Source organism: Hemitrygon akajei, unplaced genomic scaffold (assembly GCF_048418815.1).
Source record: "Hemitrygon akajei unplaced genomic scaffold, sHemAka1.3 Scf000052, whole genome shotgun sequence".
Taxonomy (NCBI): Eukaryota; Metazoa; Chordata; class Chondrichthyes; order Myliobatiformes; family Dasyatidae; genus Hemitrygon; species Hemitrygon akajei.
Window position 1 is genome coordinate 4,321,098 of NW_027331938.1, and position 22,258 is coordinate 4,343,355.

Below are 22,258 nucleotides of genomic sequence, written 5' to 3' on the forward strand. Positions count from 1 at the left end.
TCCCTGAAAGTTGCCTCACAGGTAGATAGGGTAGTTAAGAAAGCTTATGGGGTGTTAGCTTTCATAAGTCAAGGGATAGGGTTTAAGAGACGCGATGTAATGATGCAGCTCTATAAAACTCTAGTTAGGCCACACTTGGAGTACTGTGTCCAGTTCTGGTCACCTCACTATAGGAAGGATGTGGAAGCATTGGAAAGGGTACAGAGGAGATTTACCAGGATTCTGCCTGGTTTAGAGAGTATGGATTATGATCAGAGATGAAGGGAGCTAGGGCTTTACTCTTTGGAAAGAAGGAGGATGAGAGGAGACATGATAGAGGTGTACAAGATATTAAGAGGAATAGACAGAGTGGACAGCCAGCACCTCCTCCCTAGGGCACCACTGTTCAGTACAAGAGGACATGGCTTTAAGGTAAGGGGAGGGAAGTTCAAGGGGGATATTAGAGGAAGGTTTTTCACTCAGAGAGTGGTTGGTGCGTGGAATGCACTGCCTGAGTCAGTGGTGGAGGCAGATACACTAGTGAAGTTTAAGAGACTTCTAGACAGGCATATGGAGGAATTTATGGTGAGGGGTTATATGGCAGGTAGGGTTTGAGGGTCATCACAACATTGTGGGCCGAAGGGCCTTTAATGTGCTGTACTATTCTATGTTTTATGGAACATATAGAGATTAAAGAGGAGGAGGTGCTTACTGCCTTACAGCAAATAAAGGTAAATAAATCCCCCAGGCCTGACATGATATTTTATCGGACCTTGAGAGAGACTCGTGTAGAAATTGCAGGGGTCCTGGCAGAAATATTTAAAACGTATTTCGCCACAAGTGCGGTGCCGGAGGATTGGAGGGTAGCTCATGTTGTTCCGTTGTTTGAAAAAGGCTCCAAAAGTACACCAGGTAATTACAGGCCAGTGAGCCTGACATCGGTATTAGGTAAATTATTGGAAGGTGTTCTGAGAGATCGGATATACAAGGATTTGGACAACCAAGGGCTGTTTAAAGATAGTCAGCATGGCTTTGTTCATGGCAGATCGTGTTTAATGAATCCTGTAGTGTTTTTCGAGGAGGTTACCAAGAATGCACATGAAGGAAAGGCTGTGGATGTTGTCTACATGAACTTTAGTAAGGCTTTTGACAAGGTCCCACATGGGAGGTTAGTTCAGAAGGTTCAGACAGTAGGTATCCTTGGAGAGGTTGTAGATTGGATTCGAAATTGGCTGTGTGTGAGAAGACAGAGAGCGGTAGTGGGTCATTGCTTCTCAGACTGGAGACCTGTGACTAGTGGTGTGTCTCAGGGATCTGTGCTGGGACCATTGTTGTTTGTTGTCTATATCAATGATCTAGATGATAGTGTGATAAATTGGATCAGCAAGTTTGCTGATGACACTAAGATTGGAGGCGTTGTGGACAGCGAGGAAGGCTTTCAAAGCTTGCAGAGGGATCTGGACCAACTGGCAACATGGGCCAGAAAATGGCAGATGGAATTTAATGCAGACAAGTGTGAGGTGTTCCATTTTGTAAGGACAAATCAAGGTAGGACATACACAGTAAATGGTAGGGCACTGAGGAGTGCGCAGGAAGAAAGGGATGTGGGAGTTCAGATACATAATTCCCTGAAAGTGTTGTCACAGGGAGACAAGGTTGTAAAGAAGGCTTTTGGCATCCTGGCATTCATTAATCAAAGTTGAGTATAGGAGTTGGAATGTTTTGGTGAGGTTGTATAAGACATTGGTGAGGCCAAATTTGGAGTATTGTGTGCAGTTCTGGTCACTGAACTATAGGACCGATATCAGTAAGACTGAAAGTGTGCAGAAAAGATATTTTGCTTGTAAAGATTGAACAGGTTAGGACTTTATTCCTTGGAGCGCAGAAGAATGAGGGGAGATTTGATAGAAGTTTACACAATTAGGAGGGGTATGGACAGGGTAGATGCGAATGGGCTCTTTCCACACGGATTAGGAGAGATAAATTACAAAAGGACTTTGCTTCAGGGTGAAAGTGGAAAGGTTTAGGGGGAACGTCCTCATTCAGAGAGTTGTGAGAGTGTGGAACGAGCTGCCATCTGATGTGGAGAATGCGGACACACTCTTAAGTTTTAAGAATAAGTCTGATAGATGCATGGATGGGAGAGGTCTGGAGGGCTATGGACTGGGTGCAGGTCAATGGGACTAGCGGAATAAAGTTTTGGCACAGAGCATAAGGGCCGAATGGCTTGTTTTCTGTGCTGTAGTGTTGTATGATTTTACAATTCTATGAAGGAATATGGGGAGGTCAGTTCCCACAGGAAGAAGGGAGATGGGGAAGTGAGATCCCACAGGCGGAAGGCGGATGTGGAAATGAGATCCCATAGGCGGATGGGGGATGAGAAGGGATACCACTGGAGGGAAGGGAATGTGGAAGAGAGATCCCACGGGAAGAAGGGGGATGGGGTAGAGAGATCCCACAGGTGGAAGGGGGATAGGGAAGAGAGATTCCACAGGAGGAAGGGGGATGGGGAAGAGAGATCCGACAGGAGGAAGGGGAATGGAGAGGAGAGATCCAACAGGAGGGAGGGGGATGAAGAAGTGAGATCCCACAGGATGAAGGGGGTTTGCGAAGAGAGATCCCATAGGCGGATGGGGGATGGGAAGGGATACCACTGGAGGGAACGGAATGGGGAAGAGAGAACCCACGGGAAGAAGTGGCATGGGGAAGAAAGATCCCGCAGGAAGGGGGGAAGGGAAAATACATTCCACTGGAGGATGAGGAACGGGTAATAGAGAGCCCACAGGAGGAATGGGGATGGGGACGAGATCCCTAAGAATCGAAGGGGGATTTGGATAAAAAGTCCCACAGGAGGATTCCAAAGGTAAACGATAATCCTACAAGACGAGAGGATGCAGAACATTTTTGTACGTGTGTGTTGGGTCTGAACAGAGACCCAGAGGAGATGCGGCCTCGCTCTCTGTGTATCTGGTAGTGAGCAAAGTCACACACTATCAAGGGCAGGGGAGGACAATCTCACAATGGTATTTCTTTCCTTCTCACTGGGACAGTCTGCAGACGGTCTCTTGTCCCTCACCGGGAAGGGGGTGTGAATCTCTGACCCACCTGCTGCAGTCAGTGTCGGTCTGGGTGTCAGTAACAGTGAGAAGGAACATTGTCAATGGACGTGTCACAGGCAGCAGGAAACACGGCCATTCCTGTGATTTACTACCATTAAACCAATGGTCGTTGTTCACTGATCTGATGAAGTTTTCAACATCCCATCACAAGGAACCACAGAACCCTCCCGTCCTTGGGGAATTACTGCCCGATCCCCTGGGTATTTGTCACAATTCTTCACAATCTGAGTTATCACAGTTTAACCCAAATCCCTTTACATTGAAATGACACAATAAAACAATTTCACAGTTCAGAGTGAGAGATAAATCAAGTTACCTCAACTCCTGGCACTTGTGCAGCCCGGGTCCCAGCCGCTGGATTCCTTCACACTGAATGTGGCAGTCCTGCAGGTCGAGGTGTTTTATTGTATCACAGAGTCCGATGGCATGAGACAGGACCGCGCAGTCAATCGGGTTCAACGTCATTCCACGGAATGAAAGTGTTTTCACAGATCCCAGTGCGGCCTGAGCCAGTCCACGATTCTGAGACTCAAACAGGTAGTGCAATGTGTTCAGGAGGCTCCTTTTACCAGCTTCACTCCCTGTGTTTCCACTCTTGCGTTTAACCTCCTCCTTCACCCAGTCAATCACCCGGCAGGTTGTTTCATGAGGAAATGGACCCAGAAACTCCACCAGGCCCCGAGCTGTCATTGGGGAGGAGAGACCAGCAACAAAACGGAGAAATACCTCAAATCGCCCATCTGTCGTGTTGTGAACTTCAGTGAGGAATTTCAGGATATCCCCGGGATGTGGATTCAGGAATTGTGCGACTGCAGCTACAAACTCTTGGATGGTGAGGTGTGGGAATGTGTACACCACGCTCTGGGCAGAATCCTCTCTCTCCAAAAGCTCCATCAGGAACCCGGACAGGAACTGGGAAGGCTGCAGATTGTAGTTGATCAAATCTCCATCTGTAAACACAATCTTCTTCTCGAACACTCCTCTGAAGGCCATCTGACCCACCCTGAGTAACACATCACGGGGTCTCTCAATCTCAAGGCTGTGGTTTTTCAGGATGTTGTAAATATAGTTGGAATACAGTTGGGTGATGGTCTTGGGAACTCGCTGTGGGTCCCTGACTCTTTGTGTGAAGAAGGGGCCCAGTGTCAGAGCGAGGATCCAGCAGTAGGAGGGGTTGTAGCTCATGGTGTACAGGATCTCGTTCTCCTTCACGTGTTTGAAAACAGCTTCCGCTACCGTCTGATCTTCAAAATGTCTGATGAAATATTCCTTCCGTTCCTCATCAACAAATCCCAGGATTTCAGCCCAGACACTGATATCCGCCTTTTCCAATAAATGTAACGCAGTTGGACGGGTGGTCACCAGCACTGAACACCCTGGGAGCAGCTTGCCCTGGATTAAACTGTACACAATGTCAGACACTTCACACCACCACTCGGGATCTGGGCACTGGTGCTTGGGATCTGTATCTCTCCGACTATCCGCAAAATCGATTTTGTGTTTGAATTCATCCAAACCATCGAATATAAACAGTAATCCCTCTGGGTTCTTCCAGACTTCTCTCAGGAAATTCTCAAAGTAAGGATACTGATCCAAAATCAGTTCCCTCAGGTTTATTCTACAATTAATGGTGTTTAAATCTCGGAATTTGAAACTGAAGAGAAACTGGAATTGTTGGTATATTTTCCCCATGGCCCAGTCATAAACAATCTTTTGTATCATCGTTGTTTTCCCGATCCCCGGGACTCCGGCCACTGCTGCTGAACTCCCAGATTTGGATTTACTCCAGGAAAAGCTGCTCTGGAATAACTGATCAGTACGGATTTTTTCCAGCTGTCTGCGGAGTTGTTTCTCTCTATAATCCTCATGGTCTCTGCCTCTTGCCAGCAGCTCATGTTCCACCAGTGTCCGATCTCGAACAGTAGAAATGACCGTGAGCTCAGCGTATCGATCAGCCAGCTGGAAAACCTTCACCTTCTCCGTCATCAGGATCGTGTTCACTCTCAGTGTTTCAGTTTGTGCCCGCAGAGTCTCCTTGTGTTTCTGATGAACATCTTCCATGGGAACAGAGAACATATTCAAAACGTTAAATGGCTCATCTGACAAATAACTTTATAACGGTATTTCAGCATTCAGTGTTTGAGATTACATGAATAAATTCAATGCTTCCATGGATATTAGGACAGAAATTAAAATTCTGTTCACAGACACGGAAATGACAGCAATGGATGTCCCTGAAAATGTCCAATCCTCATGTTCTGGTTCTAGTTATTTGTGAAGGTGAACATTCCCCTGATTGCACTTTCTGAGGAAGCTTAAACAAGCATCACTCCCCACTAACATCTTAACTACATTCTGCAGAGGCGTGGTTGAGAGTGTGCTGACCTTTTGCATCACAACCTGGGACTCCAGCTGCAGTGCTGCCGACAAGAAAGCCTTGCAGGGGGTGGTTAGGGGAGCAGAGAAGGTTATTGGGGTCTCCCTACCTTCTGTCCAGGACCTCTTTCAGAATCGATGCCTCCAGAAGACACGGTACATCATTAAAGACCCCTCACACCCTCTCCATGAACTGTTTGTTCTTCTGCCATCAGGCAAACGTTACAGGAGCATCAAAACTAAAACCACAAGGCTACTAAACAGCTTCCTCCCACAGGCAGTCAGACTGCTAAATAGCTGCTCTATCTGACTCTGCTTTGGACACTTTTAACTTGCACTGGACACTTATAACTTGATTTAAAGCGACATGTGGCTGTTGTGTTTTATTACTTATTGTTGTGTTTATTATTTAGTGTTGCGTTTGTTATGTTATGATTGCACTGCTCCTGGGAAACGCTGTCTCATTCTGCCCTGCAGAGCTGATGTACGGTTGGAACGACAATAAAGTTTTTGAATCTTGAATATCCTATTGCAGTCCTGACTGCACTCCCGTTACAACAACATTTCACTATATTTAAAGCATTGTTTGCCTCATTAACAGACGATGTTAATGTTGATCTGGTTTGGAACTATGGAGAGCAGGACACTGTGCATTTTGGCCAATCTGCACACTGGGGAGTCACAGGTGTCCACTGCTCTTGCATCAAAACAGGAGCAGAATATGCGGGAAATACTCAAGTCGGGCAGCGTCTGGGGGAGAATCACAGTGAAGTTGCGGATCGATAACCCATCGGAACGACAGGAATGATGTTGTATTTATTATTTAGTGTTGTGTTTGTTATGTTATGATTGCACTGCTCCTGAGAAATCCCGTGAAGGCAGTGGAGTTTTGAGATCAGAGTTTTCTTGTTCCTGGGTGAGCTGCCAATCACAGCCGACAAGCCCCATCTGCCCAAAGCGACTGGTTATAAGGCACCAGTAACCCACCTCTGCCCCTTCTCCTGTGGGAAGAAACGCTTCCACCGGGATTAGTGGCTAAACCGCACGTGAAGGCCAAGAGCTGGACAGAGGCTACTCGCCACTGGGAGCATTTAATAGGTCGCAGCAGCTCATCCGCACTGACACCCCCCTACCCCCCGGCTATAACAATCTTAAGCAACCAAGGGGCGCTGTATTATTGACAATGAATCGGTAAATTGGTTTATTATGCACCACTGTAAAATGGAAAACTTTTCTGCATGCGATCCAAATAGATCATTACATCACATCGGTGCAATGAGGTTGTACAAGGAAAAATGGAACAGAATAGTTCAGGGAAACAGTGTTTCAGTTGCCGAGAAAATGCAGTGCAGGCAGACAATAAGGTAGAAGGCCAAAGGATCATTGGGAGGTCAGCGTTGAGTTTTTTTGGGACTATGTTCCTAAACTAGAAATCAACACCTTAAACTACAGTACTGTGCAGAAGTCTGAGGTGTATATTAGGACTGACACATTTTGTCTTTCATTTTCTAGTTTGCACTTTATCCCGTTGTGATGTGGTTTGAACGGCATCGTCTGGATGAAAGGTGCTTTATAAATAAGTCATTATTATTATTATTATTATTATCATTATCATCATCATCATCATCATCATCTTAACCTAAACTGGTAAAACTTGAGGTACAGGCATAGCCAAGCACACTCGTGTCCCAATTGATAGGAGATTTCAGACTATTCTCGTGGTGTATGGTATGGGTTTTCGAAGATTTACACAAGTATCGCCGTGTGGGCCTAATTTATTAATACTATTCTGAAAAGCCTTTAGGATGATACCAGTTATTGATATTACGATTGGGATAAATAATACCCTGTTCGTGTTCCATAGTCTTTCATTTTGCCATTTCAATTCAACATATTTCTGGTATTGTTTTTTACTAATTCATTTCTGTAAGTTATGTGTGTTTGGAATGGCTATATATATTTAAAAAGTTGCTTTTGCTTGTTTATCCTGTAAAATTACATCCGAACGCAGATCATGTATTATCCTATCTGAAATAATGATCGGACGCAGTATGATATGAAGGACTCTAACTCTAAAAGTGGAACTCTAAAAGTAATTTACGTTTAGTAAATTATGGTGTTTTTCATCAGTTGTAGTTTAAGCAATGTTTTTGTGAATGTTGTCCGCCATTTTATTGTGCTTGTGCAAGTAATGAGATACAGTTGAACGACTGCAGGATCTTGTAAAGTCGGATTGTTTGTAGTTTCTCTTAGAATTTTCAGCATATATCGTCTTGGACCTATTAGTCGTTTATTGTGTATTATTGATAACTACATGTGTCAACAACCTTGTCCTGTATTGCTACAATGATCCCTTCTGTTTCTGGTAAGAGGTCTCCAACTCTGAGACAGGAGCTCGACGCTTCCTTGTCGACATCTATGTCAATAGAGCTAATTGTGGATTTCAGAAAAGGCGAGATGAGGGAACACGACACACCAGTCCTCACAGAGGGATCTGATGTGGAACGAGTGAGCAATTCTATATTCCTGGCTGTCAGTATCTCCGAGTATCTAACCTGGACCCAATATATCGATGCAACTACAGAGAAGGCACAACAGTGGCTATATTTCATCAGGAGTTTCCAACATCACTCGAATATTTCTACAAATGTAACCTGCAGAGCATTGTAACTGGCTGCATCACCGTCTGGTTCACGAGGAACGGAGTAAGGCGCACACTCAACGATTCAGGAGCAACTTCTCCTCTACCATGCAGTTTCCAAATGGACATTGAACCCATCGATACTGCCTCACAAATCTCTTTTTAAATTTCTATTTCTGCACTACTTATTTAGTTTAATATTTCATATAATCACACAGACATGCACAGCTATATATGTCCAACTTCCAGGCCCTGAAGCCACTTCGCTGCTCAGCCAGATCCACCGTCTGACAGGCCACATGTCTCGCATGGATAACTCCAGGTTACCGAAAGCAGTACTCTACGGAGAACTCTCTCAGGGCAAGTGAGATCGTGGTGCCCCGCGCAGGAGGTACAAAGACCAAATTAAGCAGAGGCTTTCTCAGGTAAATATGGAGGTCAACGAGTGGCAGCCGCTGATCCACGGAAAAGCCACGAATTCTGAGGAACCCAGAAGAGCGACTGCTGAAAAGAAGAGGGGATGCAAGAAGGATACAACTACCCAAGCGCCTGCATCCCAGCTGTCCCTGTGTCCCAACTGCTCCCGTCCACAGATCCAGAATTGGCCCCTACCGTCACCAACAATCGTGTCGTCATCCGGTACCACCACCACCCCCCACAGACAGACAGACACACACACACACACACACACACACACACACACAAACCTATTTGGGAAGAGAACAGGATTTAGGGTATGTTTCATGATCATTAATGCTTGGTGGAACCCCGGAATGTCCATGCCCCCAAATCCTTTTGTTCCCCGGATCTGGAGTACCTGGTGCTGCTGTGTAAACCTTTCCGGCTGCCAAGGGAGTTCCCGGCTGTTATTATCACAGCTGTGTAATAACAACATCCCCCAGTTGTGTGTTATTGTCACAGAGGGGAGATGATTTCCTTCACAAATCGGTCAGGACTTCCCAAACCACAAAATTTGTATCAACAGTTCCGTGTGAACAGCACTTGTCGTGTGACCGACTGCTTACATTGCTGGTGATCAGCAGGAGCTCAAGAAATTCAGCTCCGATCTCTGCAAAGTCATCCAGGCAGCGAAATGACAACACAGAGATCGTATTCAGGCACAGCTCTCCACCAACAACACACACAGCTTATGGCAAGCTCTGCACCCCAATGCAGACTTCAGAGCTAAGTGCAGTGGTGCTGCCAACATCGCTGCCTGTCTCCCAGAGGATCTAAGTCTCTTTACGCTCGGTTCGATATCGCCAACACTGAGACCCCGAGGAGAGCCGACAAAGCGACCTGCACATTGGTCATCTCTGAGGCTGAAGTTCGCAGGTGTTTCCAACGAGTGGACAGTCGCAAGCCTGCGGGACCGGACGGCGTCCCAGGGCGGGTACTCAGGATGCGCGCGGCACAACTGGCAGGTGTATTTACGGATATTTTTAATCTCACCCTCTCCCAGTGTAGAGTTCCCTCCTGCTTCAAATCATCCACCATTGTTCCTGTACCTAAAACAACTAAGGCAACATGCCTGAACGTCTGGCGTCCTGTCGCACTCACCTCAATAATAAGGAAATGCTTTGAGAGACTGGTCATGGACTACATCTGCAGCTTGTTACCACCCACACTGGACCCACTACAATTCACCTACCGACACAACCGATCAACAGATGATACAATAACCACAGCTCTGCACACCTCCTTAAACATCTGGAGAAGAGGGATGCTTATGTGAGAATGATGTTATTAGACTACAGTTCAGCATTCAATACCATCATTCCCTCCAGGCTCGACAAGAAGCTCAGAGACCTCGGCCTTCACCCTGCCTTGTGGAGCCGGGTCCTGGATTTCCTGTCAGATCGCCAGCAAGTGGTAAGAGTGGGCTCCCTCACCTCTACCCCTCTGACCCTCAACACAGGAGCCCCTCAGGGCTGTGTCCTAAGCACCCTCCTTTACTCTCTGTATGCACATGACAGTGTCGCTACCCACAGCTCCAATCTGCTGATTAAATTTGCTGAGGATACTATATTTATTGGCCAAATCTCAAATAATAACGAGGCAGCCTACACAGAAGAAGTCACCACCCTGACACAGTGGTGACAAGAAAACAACTTCTCCCTCAATGTCGCAAAAACAAAGGAGCTGGATGCAATGTTGCACAGACAAGGGGAATGGAGACAGGCTAACCCCTATTGACATCAATGGATCTGGGGTTGAGAGAGTGAACAGCTTTAAGTTCCTCGGCATTCACATCACTGAGGACCTCACGTGGTCTGTACACATCAATTGTGTGGTGAAAAAAGGCACAACAGCACCTCTTTCACCTCAGATAGAACCATAGAACATTACAGCACAGAAACAGGCCTTTCGGCCCTTCTTGGCTGTGCCGAACCATTTTTCTGCTTAGTCCCACTGACCAGCACCTGGTCCATATCCCTCCAAACCCCTCTCATCCATGTACCTGTCCAAGTTTTTCTTAAATGTCAAAGTGATCCCGCATTCACCACTTCATCTGGCAGCTCATTCCATACTCCCACCACTCTCTGAGTGAAGAAGCCCCCCCTAATGTTCCCTTTAAACTTTTCCCCCTTCACCCTTAACCCATGACATCTGATTTCTTTTCTCCCCTAGCCTCAGTGGAAAAAGCCTACTTGTATTCCCTCTATCTATACCCATCATGATTTTATACACCTCTATCAAATCACCTCTCATTCTCCTATATGCAAGGGGATAAAGTCCTAACCTGTTCAAACTTACCCTGTAACGCAGTTTCTCAAGTCCCGGCAACATCTTTGTAAACCTTCTCTGCACTCTTTCAACCTTATTAATATCCTTCCTGTAATTAGGTGACCAAAACTGCATACAATACTCCAAATTCGGTCTCACCAATGTCTTATACAACCTCACCATTACATTCCAACTCTTATACTCAGTACTTTGATTTATAAAGGCCAATGTACCAAAAGCTCTCTTTACAACCCTATCTACTTGTGAAGCCACTTTTAGGGAATTATGTATCTATACTCCCAGATCCCTCTGTTCTACTGCCCTCCTCAGTGTCCTACCATTTACCTTGTATGTTCTAATTTGGTTTGACCTTCCGAAGTGCAATACCTCACACGTCCGCATTAAACTCTATCTGCCATTTTTCAGCGCTTTTCTCCAACTGGTCCAAATCCCTCTGCAAGCTTTGAAAACCTTCCTCACTGTCCACTACACCTCCAATCTTTGTATCATCAGCAAATTTGCTGATCCAATTTGCTACATTCTCATCCAGATCATTGAGATAGATGACAAATAACAATGGACCCAGCACTGATCCCTGTGGCACATCACTAGTCACAGGCCTCCACTCAGAGTAGCAATCCTCCACTACCACTCTCTGGCTTCTTCCATTGAGCCAATGTCTAATCCAATTTACTACCTCTCCATGTATACCTAGCGACTGAATCTTCCTAACCAGAAGAAGAGGGCCTTTAAAGATGGTGATAGGTTGGAGCTTAAAAGAGTTCAGAAGGAACTCAGAGTACAGATAAGGGGGGGGCAAAGGAGCAGTATAGGAGGAAGCTAGAACAAAAGCTGCAGAAAAAAAGCATGAAGGAGGTGTGGGATGGGATGAAGATCATCACCGGATGCGGTGCAAAGCGGGGGGCAAACATAAGTGGAGATGTGGAGAAAGCGAACCAGCTGAACAACTTCTTCAATAGGTTCGACAGCACAATCTCATCCTCACCGCAGAACTCCACACCAGGCTTACTTCCCTCACAGGAAAATAGCCACTCACAGGAGACCTTGCCCACGCCCAGGATTACGGCTGCACAGGTGGAAGGTCAACTGAGGAAGATCTGTACCAGCAAGGCGGCTGGACCGGATGGAGTTTCCCCACGATTACTGAGGGCATGTGCGACTGAGCTGGGAGAACCACTACAGCGCATCGTCAACATGAGCCTAGATCAGAGAAGAGTACCCAGACAGTGGAAAACATCCTGTATTGTCCCGGTACCGAAGAAACCACAACCAAAGGAGTTGAATGACTTCAGACCTGTTGCCTTGACGTCGCACGTGATGAAGACCATGGAGCGGCTGATAATACAGAATCTGAGGCCACAAACCAGGCACGCCCGGGATCCGCTTCAGTTTGCGTATAAGGAGAAGGTGGGAGTGGAGGATGCCATCACGTATTTGCTGCACAAATCACTTTCTCACCTAGATGGAGTCAGTTGTGCTGTGAGGATTACATTCCTTGACTTCTCTAGTGCCTTTAACACCATCCAGCCCAAGATCTTAAGGCACAAACTAACGGAGATGGGAGTAGACTCTCACATGGTGGATTGGATAGTGGACTACTTGACAGATAGACCTCAGTATATGCGGTTGGGAGGCTGTAGGTCTGACACGGTGGTCAGCAGCACAGGAGCGCCGCAGGGAACCGTACTCTCTCCGGTCCTGTTCACCCTGTACACATCACACTTCCAATATAACTCGGAGTCCTGCCATGTGCAGAAGTTCGCTGATAACACGGCCATAGTGGGTGTGTCAGGAATGGACAGGAGGAGGAGTATAGGAAACTGATACAGGACTTTGTGATATGGTGCAACTCAAACTACCTGCGTCTCAATATCACCAAGACCAAGGAGATGGTGGTGGACTTTAGGAGATCTAGGCCTCATATGGAGCCAGTGATCATTAATGGAGAATGTGTGGAGCAGGTTAAGACCTACAAGTATCTGGGAGTACAGTTAGACGAGAAGCTAGACTGGACTGCCAACACAGATGCCTTGTGCAGGAAGGCACAGAGTCGACTGTACTTCCTTAGAAGGTTGGCGTCATTCAATGTCTGCAGTGAGATGCTGAAGATGTTCTATAGGTCAGTTGTGGAGAGCGCCCTCTTCTTTGTGGTGGCGTGTTGGAGAGGAAGCATTAAGAAGAGGGACGCCTCACGTCTTAATAAGCTGGTAAGGAAGGCGGGCTCTGTCGTGGGCAAAGTACTGGAGAGTTTAACATCGGTAGCTGAGCGAAGGGCGCTGAGTAGGCTACGGTCAATTATGGAAAACTCTGAACATCCTCTACATAGCACCATCCAGAGACAGAGAAGCAGTTTCAGCGACAGGTTACTATCGATGCAATGCTCCTCAGACAGGATGAAGAGGTCAATACTCCCCAATGCCATTAGGCTTTATAATTCAACCGCAAGGACTTAAGAACTTTTAAAAGCTATTATTAATGCTATCTATCTATCTATCTAAGTTGTTATCTGAGTTGTTATTAGTTACGTGATGTACGATGCTATAATTTTAGATATAAAATTGTCTTATTATTATTAAGAGCCAATAATAACATAGTAGGTGACCATTTAGTAGTCTTATAAATGCAGAATAAAGCTGTCATTGAGGCTGGTGGTACATACCTTCAGCCTTTTATATGTTCTGCCCCATGGGAGTATGACAGAGAGGATGCATGAGGTGGTTTGGGTTAAGTAGCAAGGCTTTGGTTCGGGTTTGTGTCTTGCCAGCTTGATTGAGTTCCTCCAGGAGGTGACAAAGGTGATGGATGCAGTCTCACATGGATATTGTCTACTTGTATATTGGTAGAGTGTTTGACAAGGTCCCACATGGGAGGCTCATACAGAATATTAACATGCTTGAGAACTGTGGGGAACTGTCCTGGCTGCTGGGGACACAAACTGGGAGAAATTTCTTGGCTGGCGGGTGGTGAATCTGTGAAATTATTGTCATAGACGGCTGAGGAAGTCACTTCATTGGATATGTTTAAAATGCAGGTCGATACGTTCCTGATTAGGAAGAGCGTCGACGTTTACTGGGATAATGGGGTAGAGAGGAAATGAAGAGCAAATTCACTGAGCCGAATGGCTTAATTCTGCTACTAGGTCTTATGGTTTTAGGGCAGCATCTGGAGTATTGTGTTCACTTCTGATTGTCCAGCTCTTGGAAGGATTGGAGAGGGTGCAGAACAGCTTCATCAGGATGTTGCCTTGGTTCGGTGGCATGTGTTACAAGTAGAAGTTTGATAAACTTGGTTTGTTTATTCTGGAGTTAGAATTGAGATCTGACTGAGGTGTACAAGTTTGAGAGATAAGAGTTTGGGTCGACAACCTGTATTTTGTTTATTTTTTACATATGACTAGTGTCTAATACCAGAGGGCATTTGGTTAAGGTGAGATGGGGTAAATTTACAGCAATTGTGGGTAGTTTTTTAACAGAGTTGTGGGTACCTGGAATTTACTGTCTGGGTCAACATGGCTTTGTGAAGGGAAGGTCGTGCCTCACGAGGCTAATTGAGTTTTTTGAAGAGGTAGCAAAACAATTGATGAAGGTACGGTAGTAGATGTGGTCTACATGGATTTTAGCAAGGCAGTTGACAAGATCCCTCACGAGAGACTCATCCAGAAAATCATGAGGCACGGGATAAGTGGAACCTTGGCTGTTTGGATAAATAATTGGCTTACAGGAAGAAAGCAGAGGGTAGTAGTGGAAGGAAAGTATTCTGCCTGGAGGTCGGTGACTAGTGGAGTGCCGCAGGGATCTGTCCTGGGACCCCTGCTATTTGTGATTTTTATGAATGACCTGGATGTAGAGGTGGAAGAATGGGTGAGTGAATTTGTGGATGACATGAAGATTGGAGGAGTTGTGGATGGAGCTGTAGGTTGTCGAAGGTTACAAGAGGATATAGACAGGGTGCAGATTTGGGCAGAAAAGTGGCAGATGGGGTTCAATCCGGATAAGTGTGAGGTGGTGCATTTTGGAAGGACAAACCAGAATGCTGAGTACAAGTTTAATCGTTGGTTACTTAAGAGTGTGAATGAACAGAGGGACCTTTGGGATCAAATCCATACATCCCTTAAGGTCGCTGCACGGGTTGATAGGATAGTTAAGAACTCCGATGGGATGCTCAGCTTCATTAATAGGGGGATTGAGTTCAAGAGTAGAGAGGCCAAGTTACGAATCTACAAATGTCTGGTGAGACCACACTTAGAGTATTGTGTTCAATTCTGGTCACCTCATTATAGGAAGGATGTGGAAGCTATGGAGAGTGTGCAGAGAAGATTTACCAGGATGTTGCCTGGTTTGGAGAACAAGTCATGTGAAGCAAGGTGAGCAGAGAGAGCTGGGACTTTTCTCTTTGGAGCGTAGAAGGATGAGAGGGCACTTGATAGAGGTCTAAAAAGTTATGAGAGGCATAGATAGGGTGGATTGCTAGAACCTGTTTCCCAGGGCACCAATAGCAAACACTAGAGGGCATATGTACAAAGTTAAGTGAGGGAAGTTTAGTGGAGACATCAGGGGTAAGTTTTTTTACAAAGGGTTGTGGGTGCCTGGAACAACTTGCCACGGATGGTGGTGGAGGCTAAAACATTAAGGGTATTTAAGAACCTCTTGGACAGACACCTGGATGAAAGAAAAATAGAGGGTCACGGGGTAGTGTGGGTTTAGTACTCTTTTTAAAGGAATACATGGGTCGGAACAACATTCAGGACCGAAGAGCCTGTACTGTGCTGTAGTATTCTAGTGTCTAGAGTCTAGTGACTAGGGTCATGTCGGAGGCAACTATGTTATAGATGCTCCTAGTTATACATGAATTTGCAGGAAATGCAAGGAAATGGTCAATAATATAAGAAAGGATACCAAAGTATATTTTTTCTTTCCCGGATATATAAAGAGTGAAAAAAGGGAGAGGGTCAATATCGGATCACTAGAAACTGCTGTTGTAGTTGCAGTAACGGGTGAAAAGGAAATGCCAGACAAACTCTGTGCAAGTCACTAGCAGAATTCCAAAAGGTAAAGAACATCAGCAAACAGAATTGCGTGTAGTGCTATTACAAAGGAAAAGGGGCTTGGAAGATGAAAGGTCTGAAGATAGAAAAGTCACCTGGACTGGGTCATACAGTGTATCAGGAGCCTGCCTAGGGTGTGTTGGGATTCCCAGAGCGTTAGGACCTGGAGTGAAGGCTTCAGCAGAACCAACAGCTGGATTAATAGAAAAATATTTTGTAGAATATTCAGGCTGCAAAGAGAGATTCGTTGAATTGTTACTTGAATCCAGAGATCAGCGAATGATTAATGGCGAATTTTGATTCCCAGGTTTTGCCAAGTCACAGACTAACACTTGAGATGTGGTTTGAACTGTGCATTTGATCACTCACCTATCAGCTGAGTGGGTAATTCAGATAAACCTTGGCCGATGTTCATGTATTCCTGTGGATCAGGACCTGTTTAAATATTTAAAAAAATCCATGGAAACAGAGCTAAAATAATTAAAATAACTGAAATGTTTATCTCAATGTGCCTTTGTGTTCAGTGCGTGGTTTTAACATACCAAGTTCCTGTATTTCCCTCAGTATTCTGTCCAACTTCGGTAACTCAGTCCTCCATGTCACAAAGGATTCCCACATCGCCCTCCGGGCCTGGGAGCCTTTGCCATTCACCAAACTGAGGAAGAGTCTGGAACTCTCTGCCCGGTTTCCCTTCTCTGTCAGTTCAGTCACTTTCTACGAAAGGAAACAATGGACTTATTGCGGAGCAGACAGACAGACATGGAGAATGTGCAGGAAAGTATCTGTTCATGGCCCCGGTAGCTTCAGAACAGATGCAGTCACTGGGCTGTTGCCTCATCCTCTCTGGGTTCAGTCATTAACAGAGAAACAGTAACTGAAGGAAATTCTAAATCAATAGTGTGTAAGAATAAGGATTTCCTGACGCCCTACAGTAGATGCAATGTGATTAATTTCCTTGATCTGTCAATGTGCAGCATTACATCAACAAGATGTGACAACAAGAACGGAAGAGAGGGGAGAGAGAGAGCAAAAACAAATGGATGGCGGGCATCACTGAATCGTGGCTGACAAAAGTTTATAGTTGGGTGCTTAAATCCAAGGATAAATATTGAATCGAAAGCATACGCAGGTAGTGTTGGGTTGAAACTGCTGTCATTAAAAATGAAAAGTCCTGAGAAAGAGGTGATGTCAGATTAGACGATGTGGATGTTAAGAAACTGCGTAGGTGAAATGACCCTGAAGGAAATTATATGCAGGCATGTTAACAGTAGCCAGGATGTGGGCTACAAATTACAACGGGGGAGAGGAGAGGCATTGAAAAAGGTCAATGCTAAAATTGTCACGGGAAGTTTCAATATCCAGGTAGCTTTGGAAAATCAGGTCGGTGCTGAATCCCAAGTGAGGGAATTTATCGAATGCCCATGAGATGGCTTTTGAGAGAAGCCTATGGTTGAGCCCACTATAGGAAAGGCGGATCTGGATTCTGTGTTGTGTATTGAACCAGATTTGATTAGGGAGCTTCCGCTAAATAAACCCTTAAGAGGCCGTGATCATAAAATAGCAGAACTCAGCCAGCAGGTTGAAAGGGAGAAAGTAAAGTTAGAGGTATCAGTGCTACAGTAGAATAAAGGAATTACCTCTGCATGAGAGAGGAGCTGGGCAATAATAAATTTGAAAATGACACTAACAGGGACAATGGCAGAACAGGAATGGCTGAAGTTTCTCGGAGGACAAACAATCAGAATGATGAAGAATTATTCTAAAGGGAGGAAGAGGTAGCCAAAGCAGCACAAAAGCAAAGGAGAGGGCACAGAGTATTACAAAATATAGTAGAAAGCTGGAGGACTGGGATGTTTTTACAAATCAACAGAAGGCAATTCAAAAACCGTAAATAGAGAAAATATACTTTAGCAGAAATAATGAAGACGTAGACTATTTTTGAATCTGGGAGAAAGTTCAGAAATCGGAGTTGTAAAGAGTCACTGGAGACCTGGTGCAGGATTCCGTGCAGTTTGAGTCGGTGTTAGGGAAGGCAAATACAATGCTAGCATTCATTTCGAGAGGATCAGAATATAAGAACAAGCACTGGCCAGACCGCACTCGCATATTTTGATCCCCTGATCAGAGAAAATATGTGATGGCATTGTGAAAAATCCAGAAAGGAATCTAAACTAACAGAACCTGTGATATTAAACCAGATTTTGATGGGAATGATTCCTGGATGCACCTATACTGGCTGGAGTGTGGAAGGATGAGGAGGAATCTAATCGTAACCTGTGGAATATCGAAAGGCATTGAGAGGACGTGGAGATAATGTTTCTAAGTGGGGGAGTCTAGAAGCAGACGGAGCAGCCTCAGATTAGAGGGACGTCCATTTAGAACAGAGATGAGGAGATTATTTAGCCGAGGAATAGTGAATCTATAGAATTCATTGGCAGTGACAGCTGCGGAGACCAGGTCATTGGGTATATTTAAAACAGAGGTTGGTATCTTCTTGACTAGTCTGGTCAGCAAAGTTCACTGGGCGAAGGCAGGAGAATGGGGTTGAGAGGGATAGTAAATCACCCATGATGTAATGGCGGAGCAGAATCGATGGGCCTAATGGCCAATTGTGCTCTGATGCCGTATGGTCTTATGATGTGTAAAGACAAAAGAAGATTAAGAAATGTCAGTGCGGCTATCTTATAATGGAGATGGTTACTGCCTGGCACTCATACCGTAAATTGGTAATGACTTCCTGAATTCAGGCATGGGTTTCCAGATTAACTGATGAATTATGAATGAAACATTGAATAGTCTTCAAGCAACATACATCTATGATGGAATTAAGGTAACTGAATATGGATGGGCTTAGGACATCCCTCTGAGAAATAAGATAGGCAGGGTTTAAGGGTCAGGCAGCATTTAAGGGTCGGCACAACATTGTGGGCTGAAGGGCCTGTACTGTGCTGTATTATTCTATGTTCTATGTTCTATGTCCTGGATCTGAATGATTGATCTCCTAGAACAGTTACCAGAAGGGAATTGGAAAGCTTTTCCATAACACGAATAATGGACAACAATTATGGAACAAATCAGCATAATTCCCTGATGGCCCACTGCACTGTAAAATAATCCCTCAGTTTCACTGCTACCAGGTCTGAGGAGTTACAGTTGTGAAAGAAATTTAACCAGTAAAGCAGACGTCTCCAGATGATGAATTTATAGATCAGCATCATATTTACAGATTACATCTTGCCTTTGGATAATGCCTGTGTGATTCATTACAGACAGCGCCAACGAATCCCAACGAGAACAGAGTTACTCACGGGTGTAACACACTTGATTTTCTAATACCACTCATGGCTGAATAGGTCAGATCTAGGACAAGACAATCACTGTTTGTGAGCTCCAAGGAGAGTGACCTGAAATGGCGTGTCCCTGTCTCTCATTAGTCAGATATTCAGCAAGTTAGCAGTTTTTTTTTGTTTGCCCCTTCCCTTTCAGGAAATCCTATTGATCTTCTTCCCTTTCAGGACAACCTGTTGATTTTTTTGGGATCATGAGATATCAGATATCACCAGATTTATTTTGTTTTGTGCTTTCTTCTGCCTTTTTAGATCAAACTATTGATGTTTGTGGTCATAAGATATCAGCTTTCTGTGTGGTCTTTCACATCTAATCAATCTCAGAGATTTTCGAGGAAGTTACCAGGAAAGTTGATGAAGGCAAGATTGTGGATATTGTCTACATGGACTTCAGCACGGTATTTAACAAGGTCCCGTATAGGAGGTCGGTCTAGAAGATTCAGTTGCTTAGCATTCAAGATAAAGTAGTAAACTGGATTAGACACTAACTTTTTGGAAAGAATCCGGAGTGTCACTATAGACTGTTGCATTTCTGTTTGGCTCCTGTAGCTCGTGCAGTGTCATGGGGATCGGTGCTGTGCCTGTTGTTGTTTGTCATCTATATCAATGATCTGGATGAAATTACGGTGAAGAGCATCAGCAAATTTGCTGATGACTCCAACATTGGGAAGGAGCAGTTGACAAAGAGGTAGATTACAAGAGCTTGCAGTGAGGTCTGGACCAACTGGAGAATGGACTTAAAAGGGGCCGATGCAATTTAATGCAGACAGGTACAAGATGTTGCACTTTGGATGGACCAATCAGGGTAGATCTTACACAGCGACCGGTAGAACAAAGTGATCTGGGAATACAGGTACATAAGCCATTGAAGTTGGCAGCAAATGTTGATAGGCTGTGAAAGAAAGTTTCTTAGCGCATTAACCTTGGTAAATGAAAATATCGTGTACGATATGATGTTGTATAAGACGTTGCAGAGGCCTAATTTGAATATTATGTGCAGTTCTGCACACCTACCTGCAGGACAGATGGAAATGTTTGAAAGAGTACAGAAAAAAAAAACATTACAATGATGTTACCTGGACTGGAAGACCTAAGTTATAAGAAAAGAGTGAACTGATTAGGACTTTATTCATTGGGACATGAAAGATTGAGCGGAGATTTGATAGAAGTGTACACAATTACATTGGGATATAGATGGGATAAATGCAAGCAGGCATTTTGTACTGAGGTAAAGAGGTACTACAACAAGAGGTTATCACTAAAGGGTGAAAGGTGAAAAGTTCAAAGGGTACAAAAGTGAAACCGGTTTACTCAGAGGGTTGTGAGAGTGTGAAACTAGCTAGCAGGGCAAGTAGTGCAAGTGGTTAAGAGAATTCTGAATAGATGCTTGCGTAATGAGCGTATAGAGCGCCATGGCCCGGTGCAGGTCAATGGGAATAAGTAGATTCTGTAGTCTGGCATGCAATAGATGGGCCAAAGGGCCTGTTTCTGCACTGTACTTTGCTGTGACTATGACAAGTCAGCCACACATTGTTTGGGAACTCACGGAACCAAGACAAGCTGTGGTTAGCTGGTTTCCCTCCCTCAGGTACCGCAGTGAAGCCGGTTGGCCCAATTGACAGTTTAATACTCATCCTGGATTAATGAGATGAGGTGAAGCTACCCGACGGTTCAGCCAAGATTTGAAATTAGTTTCAGACCGAATGCCTTTTGGAAGTCCAGATATGCAGCCACTGCTCTTACTTCACACTGATAAATACAGCAGGTGATACAAGAAAAGGTGATGCTAAACCTGCAGTTCCCAGTGCTCCCCACCTTAAAAACTGAAACCAGATCTGCGAGAGACAAGTCAGAGATCAAAGTCTCCATTCCCAAGTCGATCTCCTAAAACGTGCAGGAGATTAATGTTGATCACTATTCCCCCTGATACCAGCAGATCAGTGACAATACACGAACTGCACTCACCTCATTTTCTTCTCTACTGAAATGTCCCTCCTTTGTCAACATCCAACCCAGTCTCTCAACCTTTTCTTCAATTGCTTGTTTGAGTCTGTCCCTGTAGAACTTTGTCAGTTGGTACAGTCGATATTCCTCCCCCTGCGCCAGGAGGTCAGAGATTGTAAACTCTGGCTCTGTGAATATAAAAAGGAAAATGTAGGCTTGAACTCAGATATCCCAGGTCTCCACCGCTCTCACCCAACTGAACAAAAAACCATGTCTTGAACCTGCCTACAGATACAAAATTGGATTAATTCTCCATCTCCAACACCATCACACCATCACACTGAGCACGGAGTGCTCCAACACATTTCTTGGTGTTCATCTAGCGGAGAATCTCACCTGGTCCCTCAACACCAGCTCCATAGCAAAGAAAGCCCAGCAGCGTCTCCACTTTCTGCGAAGGCTGAGGAAAGTCCATCTGCCACCCCCCATCCTCATCACATTCTAAGGTGGTTGTATTGAGAGCATCCTGAGCAGCTGCATCACTGCCTGGTTCAGAAATTGCACCATTTCAGATCGCAAGACCCTGCAACGTATAGTGAGATCAGCTGAGATGACCATCGGGGTCTCTCTTCCCACCATTAGGGACATTTACACCACACGCTGCATCCGTATAGCCAGCAGCATTATAAAGGATCCATGCAACCCTCATAAAATCTCTCCTCCCTCCTGCCATCTGGGAAAATGCACCGAAGCATTCGGGCTCTCACGGCCAGACTATGTAACAGTTTCTTCCCCCAAGCTATCAGACTCCTCAATACCCAGAGCCTGGCCTGACACCTTACTGCCCTATTGTCACGTATATTATTTATTGTAATGTCTGCACTGTTTTGTGCACTTTATGCAGTCCTAGATTAGTGTGTAGTTTAGTGTAGTTGTTGTGTGTTTTTTTTTCTCTCTGTGTTGTGACCAGATTTGGAGTGGAAATGCGCTGGTTAATGTGACCCATACACCCTGTCAGGTGATCATCCCGATAAGCCGGTGACTGGACACATTTACTCCC

General features: G+C 45.0%; 1 protein-coding gene across 1 annotated transcript in view; it reads right to left on the reverse strand.

The window, feature by feature from the left end:
• LOC140721205 (NACHT, LRR and PYD domains-containing protein 3-like) overlaps positions 1-22,258 on the reverse strand; it is a 35,619-nt gene that overhangs the window by 9,066 nt on the left and 4,295 nt on the right. The window contains exons 3-6 of the mRNA XM_073036063.1: positions 21,220-21,386; positions 16,450-16,621; positions 16,277-16,342; positions 3,415-5,152 (exon numbers count right to left, since the gene is read on the reverse strand). Coding sequence (XP_072892164.1) covers positions 3,415-5,152; positions 16,277-16,342; positions 16,450-16,621; positions 21,220-21,386 — 2,143 coding nt within the window. The remainder of the gene's footprint in view (positions 1-3,414; positions 5,153-16,276; positions 16,343-16,449; positions 16,622-21,219; positions 21,387-22,258) is intronic.